The sequence below is a fragment of the Gavia stellata genome, chromosome 5 (assembly GCF_030936135.1).
Source record: "Gavia stellata isolate bGavSte3 chromosome 5, bGavSte3.hap2, whole genome shotgun sequence".
Classification (NCBI taxonomy): domain Eukaryota; kingdom Metazoa; phylum Chordata; class Aves; order Gaviiformes; family Gaviidae; genus Gavia; species Gavia stellata.
The window spans coordinates 1,870,484-1,882,032 of NC_082598.1; the positions used below are offsets into that span (position 1 = coordinate 1,870,484).

Consider the following 11,549-nt stretch of genomic DNA (forward strand, 5'->3'; position numbering starts at 1 on the left):
TGGCTACTCTGCTTCCTTACCGCTCCCCTCTCTCACTGCTGCTTCTTCCCTTCCAGTCGCCTCCACGCTCTTCTCACCCCACCTATATTCAAATAACGACAGGCGGGCACGATGCCAAGCTACTCGTATATTTGGTCTCACCAGTCTCATTCAGGAAAACATTTCACAGCGAAACGAGGGGGGTTGGCAAACGGATCCAGGAATTAAAAGTAGAAAGAAAGGAACAAACAAGGCCAGTTGCTGTTGTCCTGGAAGACCAGCCTCCTGCAAGGACCCGGGGGACCCGTCCTCCACGTTGTTGGAGACTCAAATAATCTCGACAACCTCTCTGGGCAGGTCCCTTTCTCCGGGGTGTGGACTGGAGTCCTGGAGCCCCTATAGTTGCCTCCACGCTCTCCTCTTGCACCCCCAGCCTCCGCCTGCTCCCCACCTCTCCCTTCTGCCTTCGCCAAACCCCTTTGGCCATAACCCCTCTCTCAGCCGGGCTGGGCATCCTCGTCATTCGCTTTCCTCTACCAAATCACCTGAAGCTGGACAAGGAAAGGCGCACCGTATTGCTAAAGCAACAGGAACGCCGCGGGTGCTGACTAAGCACACAAGTCAGCCAGTCCTGTTTGCTCTGGGTGTGCAGCAGCCCAGGTTCCTTCTTAAAGGCTGACCTTTAGCACCCTCCGCTTCAACCCCAGGGGAATAAATCAATCTCTGCTGCCGGAGAGGTGCCTGCATTTCATTTAACCCCCCTCCCTCAGCCGCCTTCCGCATTTTTGCCGTGCGGTGCCAAGTGAAAGCACCCCCTGTGCGCCCGTGAAATGCAATCTTGCCCTTTCCAGGGGGGAGAGCTCGGGGCTTGGCTGCCCTTTTGCAGGGCGAGGGGGAAAAGGCTGCAGCTGGGACGGAGAGGCAGAGGAAGCGAGGAGCCACGGGGAGCCGGGCTGGCTGCTCCTGCTTATATGGAGGGTGGGAGAAGCGCTGTCAGCAGCTGCCGCTTCTGAGAAGGGCCACAGCTCCCTCTGCACTGATTGCCACCATCCCACACACTTTGATGCCACCCACAGCAGCAGCCAGCCTGGCTTGCCAGGGGCTCGGTACGGTGATCCCACCGTGGCTGTGCTGCTCTCAGCCAGGTGCCCTCACCTAGACCTGGCTCTGCATGATTTATCGCCCCCGGCTGCGTTCATCTGCACATATCGCTAACTGTGAAATAATCCGGTCTTCCACAACATATTCACGGAGGATAAATCCCTGTTTTCCAGCCACTAGGCTCTGTGCTTAAAATCCTGTTCTGCTTTACATTTCAGGACTGAAATAAATTTTTAAGCCTCTCTGATATTATCACAGTGTTCCCCAAATCCCTGCTTGGGATGTACCTTGATGCTTCTAATCATGAGTCTTGTTTTCTCATGCATTTTATTACACCTTTTTTTCTGAATACAGGAAATTAATAGCTCGGACAGACTGAAACAGTGGCGAGATGGACTTCAGCCACGGACTTCTGGCTTTCAACTTTTGTGGAGGAGTTTTCAAATCTGAGTTTCCCGTTTAATTAAATACAGGGACAGGGATCTCTGGTGGCAATGCTGGGGTGAAGATCTTTTGGCAAGCTGTACTGCAATTTCTAAAGTCCTGACAAAACTCACCAGCATGGCATGGGATAGCTTCATCTAGGCAGGATTTGAAGCCCGAAGAGGTGGATCCCCACTTGAGGTTCAGAGCTGCTCCTTAGCTCTGGACCGTTTAGCTGAACCTGGGAAGCCCGTGCTGGCAGGGAGCACTGCAGTGAAGGAAAGGGCTGGTCTCCCTGTCTTTGTTTAGAAGCAGAAGGACAAACACATTCACCCTTAAGCTTGAGCGGTGTGTGATATATTTGTATTCCACGCACATCAGGAAGTGGTTAGCACCGTTGCGAGCGTTGAGTTCTGCTCTCAGCCGCAGCTTGGGGCTGCGTGGCTCACCCATGACAGCAGCAGGAGGGACCAGCACTTAGGGGTAGGAAGGAGACCCCACCTCCTCACCCGTAATGAGAGGAGATTTCCTCTCTGCTCCCCTTCTCATCACGGATAGCTGCAGGAGTGAGGTTCTTGCTGTGCCGCTCAGCCCATCCTCATTATCCTCGCTGCCGTGAAACCCAGACAGATAGCAGCCCCGCTGCATGGAGCAAGCGATCTGCTGGCATCCGAGGCATCTTGTCCTTAGGAGGTCACACAATTAGCTGCCGAATATGATGAGATCCCACAGTTGGGGTGGCCTTTGGGCTACTAAAAACAACAAGCAGAGCTCAGGAGCGAAACCACAGTCCTCCCTTCCAGCAGCCCGTGGGTAGTCACGGCAATGATGACTACAGCCAGGGCCACCTTGTATGACTTCGAGCCCTGCCCTTCTTGGGTGGTAACGCCGGGCAGAAATACCCAGGGCTCTTTCTGAAATCTATTGTTAACAGTCCTTTGCAGAAGGAATTTAGTGCTTCCTCTCCAACACGCGTGAGCCCTGGCAGTGTTACGGCAGCTGCTGCTCGGCAGTACCAGCTCCACGGCGTTCCCACCACCCCTGCAGTGTGCGGGGTGGGTTTTCCCCCTGGAAGCCCTCCTGCCTTCCCCTGGATTCGTGGGAGCCCTGTTATACCCATCAGAAGCTGCTTAGAGCATTGCAAACACACACGCACAATAGCCCAGTGCCAACAGGATCCGTGCCACAACAAAGCGGCTTGAGTGGCTTCTCCGGATAAATCCGATAGGTACAATCTCAAATGATGGATAATTTGGGCAATTCCGATAATACACCAGTAGATATTTAAAATCAGCACCGCCAAAAGGAACTTATTCCCCTGGCACTTCTCTGCTGGCTTGCACCAGTGACTCTCCCTCTCCCTGCACTGCGCTGCCCAGGAGCCAAGCCCCCAGCCCCCTCCCTGTCCTCCCGGGGTCCCCGGGCTCAGGGGGTGCCCGCAGCCCCCTCCAGATTTTAAATGACACCTAGTGCTGCTTCTTTCAACTACAGCCTGAGCTGCAGGGGAAGCCCTACCGCTGATGGACGAAGAGCCGGGGGTTTCGTGGTCTGCGTGATTTCGTGATGCTCGCCCTTCTGGATCCAGCTTCATCTGCCTCCGGCCTTGTGAAGGCGAAGAGGTGCCTGCACCGAGTTGTCCCCACACAGGAGAGTGCCACGGGGTCTGTCCACGTCAGCAACAGAGCTGTGAGCAGGAGCAAATCCCTAAGGTGACTAGGACGGTGCTGAGGGCTGAGGGTCCCCACTGTGCACGGGGTGGGAGGGAAGTGGAGCATCTGCCGTCTTTGAAGAGAATGACCATTGCTCTCGCTGGTTCTGGTACATCTCTGTTCATCTTCCCGACCAACGTCCTGGGAAGAGTTCAAACCCTGCTGCTGCCAGTGCGTGGTCCTGGCACACAGGCTGAGGCCCCGGCTGAGCAGCTCCCGCTGCCGCAGGAGGGTCCGTGACAACCCACTCACCCTCCAGCACCTACATGTTCACCTGGGGATGAGGTGCTCAGGGGAAAAATCCCCCCTGGACCAGCTCCACCGGTCACACGTGGCTTCCCCCACGTTCACCCGACGCTGCTCAAGCAAAGCCTTTCACTAACTAGGGACGGTGTCCCCGTAGGTCAGTCACACCTGTACAACAGGTCATCTTCAAGGGCTTTCCCAGCCCTGCCACCTTCCCAGCCCAACTTACATCACTTCTGAAAACCCAGTGATGACCTTCCTACAACGTACAGCCCTTCCCACTCTTCCTTATTCCGTGTATTCGATGCTTTTATGCTGTATTTCTTGATGTACTATTCAAATCCCCAGCCAACAGCAACCATTTATGTTTTAAAACATATTCTCTTGAGAGAGCTCCACAGCAGTCCAACCAAAATGTGCCAGTTCCTAGCGATTGCACTAGAATTGTATTCTGCTCCATGGCCTTTTCCAATATTAATTTAATTTTTGCAGCTGCCATTTCTGGAGTCCTTCTTCCATGGGGAAATGTTCTTTTTGTGAACGATCCCTTGCGGTCCTACAGCTGGTTTCGGATGGTGGCTGAGGAGAGGAACAAGGTGCAAAAAAGACAGCCAGGAAAGAAATCAGAAGTAAGAAAAGGAAAAGGAAAAGGAAAAAAGGGAAAAAAGAAAAAAGAAACAGAAAAGGAAGAGGAAGAGGAAAAGGAAATAAGAATAGGAATAGGAAAAGGAAGAGGAGAAAAACAAGAAGAAAAAGAAGAAAAAGAAAAAGAAGAAGAAAAAGGAGAAGAAAAAGGAGAAAAAGAAAAAAGAAAAAGAGGAAGAAAAAGAGGAAGAAAAAGAGGAAGAAAAAGAGGAAGAAAAAGAAAAAAGAAAAAGAGGAAGAAAAAGAGGAAGAAAAAGAAAAAGAAAAAGAAAAAGAAAAAGAAAAGGAAAAGGAAAAGAAAAAGAAAAAGAAAAAGAAAAAGAAAAAGAAAAAGAAAAAGAAAAAGAAAAAGAAGAAAAAGAGAAAGAAAAAGGAAAAGGAAAAGAAAATGAAAAAATAAAAGAAAAAGAGAAAGAAAAAGGAAAATTAAAAGAAAAAGAAAAAATAAAAGAGAAAGAAGAAGAAAAAGAGAAAGAAAAAGAAAAAGGAAAAGTAAAAGAAAAAGAAAAAATAAAAGAAAAAGAGAAAGAAAAAGAAGAAAAAGAGAAAGAAAAAGGAAAAGGAAAAGAAAATGAAAAAATAAAAGAAAAAGAGAAAGAAAAAGGAAAATTAAAAGAAAAAGAAAAAATAAAAGAGAAAGAAGAAGAAAAAGAGAAAGAAAAAGAAAAAGGAAAAGGAAAAGAAAAAGAAAAAGAAAAGAAAAAGAGAAAGAAAAAGAAAAAGGAAAAGAAAAAGAAAAAATAAAAGAAAAAGAGAAAGAAAAAGAAAAAGGAAAAGAAAAAGAAAAAATAAAAGAAAAAGAAAAAATAGAAAAATAAAAAGAAAAAAGGAAAAAGAAAAATGCCAGGGCAGTATCTACATCCTTTACTGGATTTGGCCCTCAGTCCAGATCTCCTGACGCCAAGTTCCCTACCCTCACTGCAAACCATCTCCTTTCCGCCCAGAGGTGCTCTGGCAGCAGCACTTCCAGCGCGGCTGGAGGAAGGGCAAGACGAGTGCTGGTACCTTCCTGTCCTAGAACGCGTAGAACATGAGGCAGCGGCAGGCTCTGAAATTCCTAAGCGATGCTTAGGATTTAATATTCTCCAAGAAAAGCGAAATAGTCACTATCAGCATGATTGTGTCAAGTTAAAATGCAGTGGACGAAGCGAGCTGCTGTCACGGCAGCCAGAGAGCATCTGGTGTAAGAACACCGAAACAGCAGGGAATGAAGTTGAACTGCTACAACTACGCACGCAGAGCTCCTAGCATCACGCTCACCCTCACCAAGCCGCTTACGGAGGGTCTCCACCACGCACTGTGTCCTTCGGACTGCAGAGGACGCAGTCTTTAGCAAATTTGGTCCTAACTCAGATTCTGTTGACAGGCCAGAATCTTCTTTTCTTCTTCGAGTTTTCATCTTCTTGTTTTCTTCTTCTCTCGTTTTCTGCGCACAGCACGTCACCCCACAAGCCGCCCACCTGAGGTCAGGAGACGCCCTTTGCGGCATAAAGTGACGTTCAACAAATTCTCAAAACGCCCGACTTAAAAAGCAACCCAGGGAATGAACAGAGAGCTGATCTGAGGGGGATTTCATAGCTGTTGTGGGTTATGAAAATTCCCTTCCCTAACTATTATCTCAACCAGTCTTTCTAGTACGAAAGCGTATTAACTTTATTAATATATATTAGTTCACACTATACGCTGTAACGTAGGGGAATTTTTCTGGAAACTTTGGTATTGTTCACGCTTACATAAAACTACAGGACAGCCCGGCCCTGGAAAGAAGGACTTTGCTTCTTGGAAGCTTAGAGCCATCCATGAAGGCTAAAGGATCCGCCGGGACAACCAAGATAACACCAGCATCCCAGCCCCTCTGACACATCTCTGAAACCCTCCCAGCATCGTCTGGCGTCATAGATCCGTAACTCCAGCCCGACTGACTCCCCGCACATCTGGATCCATAGACAAGCAGCAAGAATGCTGCAAAAATAGAGTTGTTCTGCAAAGTTTTACTACGATTAATAATTGGGGGTGGGGGGGTGGGTGTTAATTAGTCAAATCACGTTGTACCTGAACACTTGAAGGGTGTAAGAACCCCCTGTAAAACCACATTTGGGGTCCCCCGATTTGGCTGGGACACCTCATGTCCCAGCATGAATAAGCATTTATTCTTGTAGCTTGTGTCCCAGCCTTGCTCAGCTGGGGCCAGCTGTGAATTTTTGTCGGGTGGGGTTTGCTCTCCCGGGATGGGGAATGCCCATGTCCCTCTGCCCCCCGCACATCTCCCCCCGCAGCAGCTGGACCCGGCCGTACAAAATGATGAGATTTACACCCAGATGCAAGTTCCCCATCAGTGATAGGGATGGGATTTTGCTGCAAAGCAAGGAAAACACGCGAGTGCAGCAGCTGAAGAAGCAATGTTATCGCCACTGAGGAAGCAGAGGAAGAAGTCACAGATAACAAGTCCACCCGCCCGAGGTCGAGGCAGACACCAACGCCAGCAAAACGCAGTGTCTGGCCTCGCAAAGTGATGCGTCTGAGCCAGAACAGCAAACACAGGAGCGGGTATTATACAGATTTCTAATTTCTCTGCAGCTCTGCCCTCCAGTTCCAGCTCTGGGCTGGTTCGGTCACCAGTTCCCTCCCTCTGATGTTTTATTTTTAGTGAATATTAACACAAGCAACTTCTATCAGCTAAAAAAACCTGCATCCCTGACCCTCGCTCTTACATCTACACCCTTCGCTGTAGCCCGGCGACAGGTCAGATGGAAGAAATGGTCTGCTGGAAGGAAAGTCCAGCAACACGATGGTCATTTCCAGCCGGCCCAGTTTTGCTTTGAGCGGGACAGGGCGCAATGTTGGGCTGGAAACGGCGGCGAGAAGCATGATGGATGCAGGAGATCGGAGCTGCCAAAATGGGAATGGGGGGAACTGACAGTCACTAAAGCAAGTTCTGCCATCAAGAAGCTACTTGTGAAAAAAATACACGTTTGCTGTCTTATTTTTTTTGCTGATGATCTTAATTTTACCGCATGTGTAAGATTTGCTTTAGCAAAACAAATAAAACTCTTGGGTTTCTGCCATACCATGGATTTTTAATGCTTTATTAGAACGCTGGAGGGTTTCAACCCAGTCTGCGACTGCTTAATAGAGCGAAACTCCGCTTCGTTACCCGCTGACGCAGCGCGGGGGCCGGCTGTCCCCGGGGTTTCACAGCTGGGGAACCAAGCCCGTCCACCAGCCAATTCCACACGAAGCAGGTACCCCCTGCAAAAACCCTCCTTGAAAGTTGTCCGCATCCTCATGCACAAAGATTTCTTTTTTAAAAGGGGTTTAGGACTCTTTGGGATCAGACAGCGCTTTCGCTACCTAATAAACACCCGGCGCCCAGTGCCAAAAATAGCGGTCGCAGAGGAAAAAGGGGTGCGAGGGCTTTGTTAGCCTGCGGTCCAAGGGGAAGGGTGCAGCGGTGGCAGGCGGCAAAGCGGCGAGGCTGGGGAGGTGCTGGGGGGGGGATTCACATCCGCGCTGCAAAAAACGTATCGGGAAAAGAGGTGTTAAAAAAACGTATTGAAAAAAACGTATTGGAGAAAAATGTACTGGAGAAAAATGTACTGGAGAAAAACGTATTGGAGAAAAATGTACTGGAGAAAAATGTATTGGAGAAAAATGTATTGGAGAAAAACCCGAGCGCAGCCCCGCTTTAGCCAGGCAGAGCCCTGTCCCGGCCCCGGCCCCGGCCCCGGCCCCGGTCCCGGCCCCGGTCCCGGTCCCGGTCCCGGCCGCGCCGCCCGCCCGCTGCCCCCCGGGGCGGATGCAGCGGCCCGGGCGGAGCCGCCCCAGCGTAGCGGCCGGAAGGGGGCGCGCCGCTCTGGCCACGCCCACCCAGCGCGCGTCAGCGGGCCGAGGCGGCGCCGGCGACCAATCGGAGCTGCCGGCGCTGCCGGCGCGTTCGGAGTGGCCATTCACAAAGAGGCGAAGGGAGGAGGGGAATGAATGGGGCGGGTCACGTGGGGAGGTGCGTTGCCACGCCCCCCTCCGCTCGGGGCCGCGATGGAGCCGGGGCCGGGGCCGGGGCCGGGAGCGGGCCCCGGGCGGTGGGGCGCGGCCGCCTGCGTGCTGACCGGCGCCTCCCGGGGCTTCGGGCGCAGCCTGGCGCGGCTGCTGGCTCCGCGGCTGGGCGAGGGCTCGGTGCTGCTGCTGCTGGCGCGCTCGGCGGCGCCGCTGGCCGAGCTGGCGGCCGAGCTGCGGGGCGGCGGCACCGGCGCCGGGCTGCGGGTGGAGTGCGTGGCCGCCGACCTGGGCTGCGAGCAGGGGCTGCGGCGGGCGGCCGCTGCCCTGCGGGAGGTGCTGCCCGCCGCCCCGCCAGGCCGCCTGCTCATCGTCAACAACGCCGGTAACAGCGCGACCCCCCGCCCCGGGCTCGCTGCCCTCCGCCTCCCCGGGCAGCGGGGCTCAGCCCGGGCGAGCCCTCCCTGGGTTCCGCAGCCGAGGCTTGCTCGGGGCTTTGGGTGCCAGTAAAGAACCCAACCGAGTAAAGAACCGAAGGAGCGGCAGGGATTTCACGCGGTCCGGATCTTTTTATTTTATCGAAGTAGTGAATCCGGGGAGCGGAGCAGGGGTGGTTCGCTGCCGGCACCGCGGTGCTTTGCCGCTCGTGAGGTTTTTACCCGTTTCTTGTGGCACAGGAGCAGCTGCCCACCCTCCCGCACCCTCCTGCCGCTCTGCTCCCTGGGCGCAAACCATCAGAAAAACTTCTAGCCCTGCCTCGCGGGTGCTTCGCTTGCGATCTTTAACGCCTGTTGGCTTTAGTGCCTTTTTTCACCCGTTACCGCTATAAATAAGACCCTGCGTTCCAGCAGGTAGTAGGTGCTACAGGAGTTAGGTCTTTCACTGACTTGGTTCTGAAAGACGGACGTGCGGAAGAGCGCGTGGTGGCCCCTGGGGACGTTGTACTTGGGGCTGGAGGTTGGGAGCTGTTTGTTTTGGCAGAGGATTGGCGGGATGGGTCTGTGTCCCGTGTCGCTGCTGTTGGTGCGGCGGGTGACCCCAAAGCGATGAGCAGAGCCAGGCTGTGCTGAGCTCCTCGCCCTCATGTAAGACCTTTCTAGAGGTCGGGCCAGCAAAGCTGCTCGCTTTTGTTTGCAATAGAGTGTTGCGCGTGGAAATGTAGGAGCAAAAGGGATCTGCTGTGTTGTTGAACCCATCTTTAAAGACTCAACTCATTTGTCCTTCCTTCCTAGGCTCCCTGGGAGACATCTCCAAATCCTTCCTTGATCTCACCAACCCAGATGAGATCAACAGCTACTTTGCCTTCAACGTCACCTCGGCGCTTTGCCTCACCTCCACTGCCCTGCAAGCCTTCGGGAAGCGGCCCGGCTCGAGCAGGACGGTGGTGAACATCTCCTCGCTCTGTGCCGTGAAGCCCTTCAAGAACTGGGCGCTGTACTGCAGCGGGAAGGCTTCCCGGGACATGATGTTCCAGGTGCTGGCGCTTGAGGAGCCTGATGTCCGTGTGCTCAACTATGCTCCAGGTGAGGAGGGGAGCTCATTAATTGCTATTAATTTTCTCCTGGCTTTGTGGATAAAAGATTCTTGCAGCCAAGCCAGGTACAGAGGGAAAACGAGCCCCACATTTTGCTTTCTCTGTATGTGATCTCTTTTTTGTTGCTCTTTCCCCAGGTCCTCTGGACACGGACATGCAGCTCTTGGCCCGGACTAAGACCGGAGACCCTGAGATGCGTCAGTATTTCCAAAGCCTGCAGGAAAGTGGCCAGCTGATAGACTGCACTGTGTCAGCCCAGAAGCTGGTGAATCTCCTGGAGGAGGACACCTTCCGCTCCGGCGCCCACGTGGATTTCTACGACGTCTGAGTTACTCTCACCTCCACCCTCGCCTTCACTCTTTGCTTTCTGCTTCTGTCCGCCGAGCTGCGTCTTGGGTGCCTCCGGCGTGTTTGGTGACCTCGTTTGAGTCCAGGGTGCTTTGCAGCTTTTAAGAGAAGACCTCTGGGTGCCTTAATAATCCTAGTGCCCCACTGGGGATGGGGGGAAGCTATTGCTTTGCTGCGCTGTAGCCATTCAGCCCTCCTGCGTACCCGCTGCCAGGAGTGGGGATATCTCAGCTGTAGGGCATGGGGGAACAGAGCTGGCTTTTCCAAGGGAATGGGCATGGAATTCTTAAAGCTGTCCTGCACAGGAGTGCGTGTGAGCCAAGGAAGTACTGAGGCACGCGAGGCCAGGTCAGAAAGCCACCCCAGAAGGTCTTGAAGAAGCCAACAGTAGGGTTAGTAGAGCTCAGTGTCCCCACATCTGTCCCCTTTGCCCCGCAGGAGCTGTATGCTCAGCACCTGAGCAAGTCACCGAAGGGCAAAAGAGCTATTCCTGGGGCTGGAGGTGGTGGCTGTCACCCCAGAGCCCTGACTCTCCGTCCCATCTCACCAGTGGCTTGTCCAGACTTTCCTGCAGTTCTGGGATCATCTCTGCGCAGGATCTGTGTATTAAGACGTGGAGCAAAGCCCGTCCCTGTGGTTTTTTGCACAAAGGCAATATATCACCGGGGTGGGGGGCTGCCCATGGAGGAGGTGTGAATTTTGGGTGCCTGGCTGAGGTCACCAGCTTACGTAAACCTGTGCACAAGCGCAGCACGGGTTGGAGCGCATCTGAGACATGGCTCTGAGTTCATGTAATGCTCCTGTTAGCAGGTTGTGGGTCCAAGCCTGGATCTGGGGCTTCAGCCCCTTCTGGGTTGTTCTTTTAATTATTTGTGGGGTTTTAGCCTCATTTTTTCATCAGATTCCAGGAGGCACAGGCGCTTATAGACTTGCCCTTCTAGAAAGCAGCTGATCTGCAGCGTGTGATGATGAGAGAGCTTTGAAGCGCAGTGGCATCCCCTGCGTACCCTTGAAATGCCCAGCGTCTCTCTGCGCTCAGTGACAGCAACCTTCCTGCAGTCATCTTCTGTCTCAGCCTCGTATTTCAAACTTTGTCCACCTGGATCTACAGTCATTAAAAGCTTCATGTCTGGTCTGGGTCTTCTGCTGCATCTTTAAAAGTGGATGAACTGTTGGGAGGGTGGGAGGGGAGAGCCTTGGTTAAGCACTGTCTTCATCCAAAAAGGCACCCCACGTGCCCTCCTGGAGTCCTGTTCTTCCATCTCTGAGCCATTTCATTAACTCTGTGTTAACTTAATCCTGTCAAGCTCAAAAAAAACCTTCTCTCTAGATAGTCTGCTGCTTGATTTCATCTTCCCTCTGTGCCTGTGAAACTCATTATTAGCAAAACCCCCTCTGCTGCTTGCTGCCCTGGCAACGGCATTATTTTTCCAGGGTTTGATGCCTGGTGGTGTTTAATGTGGTCTGTAAAACCTGGATGGACCTGCTGCTGCTCAAAATCCCCTATCTCCTCCCCCTGCATCAGTGTGGGCTTGTCCCATCCCCTCTTGGGCAGAAATCCTCTTTCGGGA

General features: G+C 52.6%; 1 protein-coding gene across 1 annotated transcript; it reads left to right on the plus strand.

Annotated features, from left to right (window-relative positions):
• Window positions 1–8,138: 8,138 nt before the first annotated feature.
• SPR (sepiapterin reductase) lies at window positions 8,139–10,952 on the plus strand. The gene is made up of 3 exons (XM_059817849.1): window positions 8,139–8,481; window positions 9,329–9,619; window positions 9,768–10,952. Exons 1-3 carry the CDS (start codon window positions 8,139–8,141, stop codon window positions 9,956–9,958), a joined length of 825 nt encoding a protein of 274 aa, XP_059673832.1. The 3' UTR covers window positions 9,959–10,952.
• Window positions 10,953–11,549: the final 597 nt, after the last annotated feature.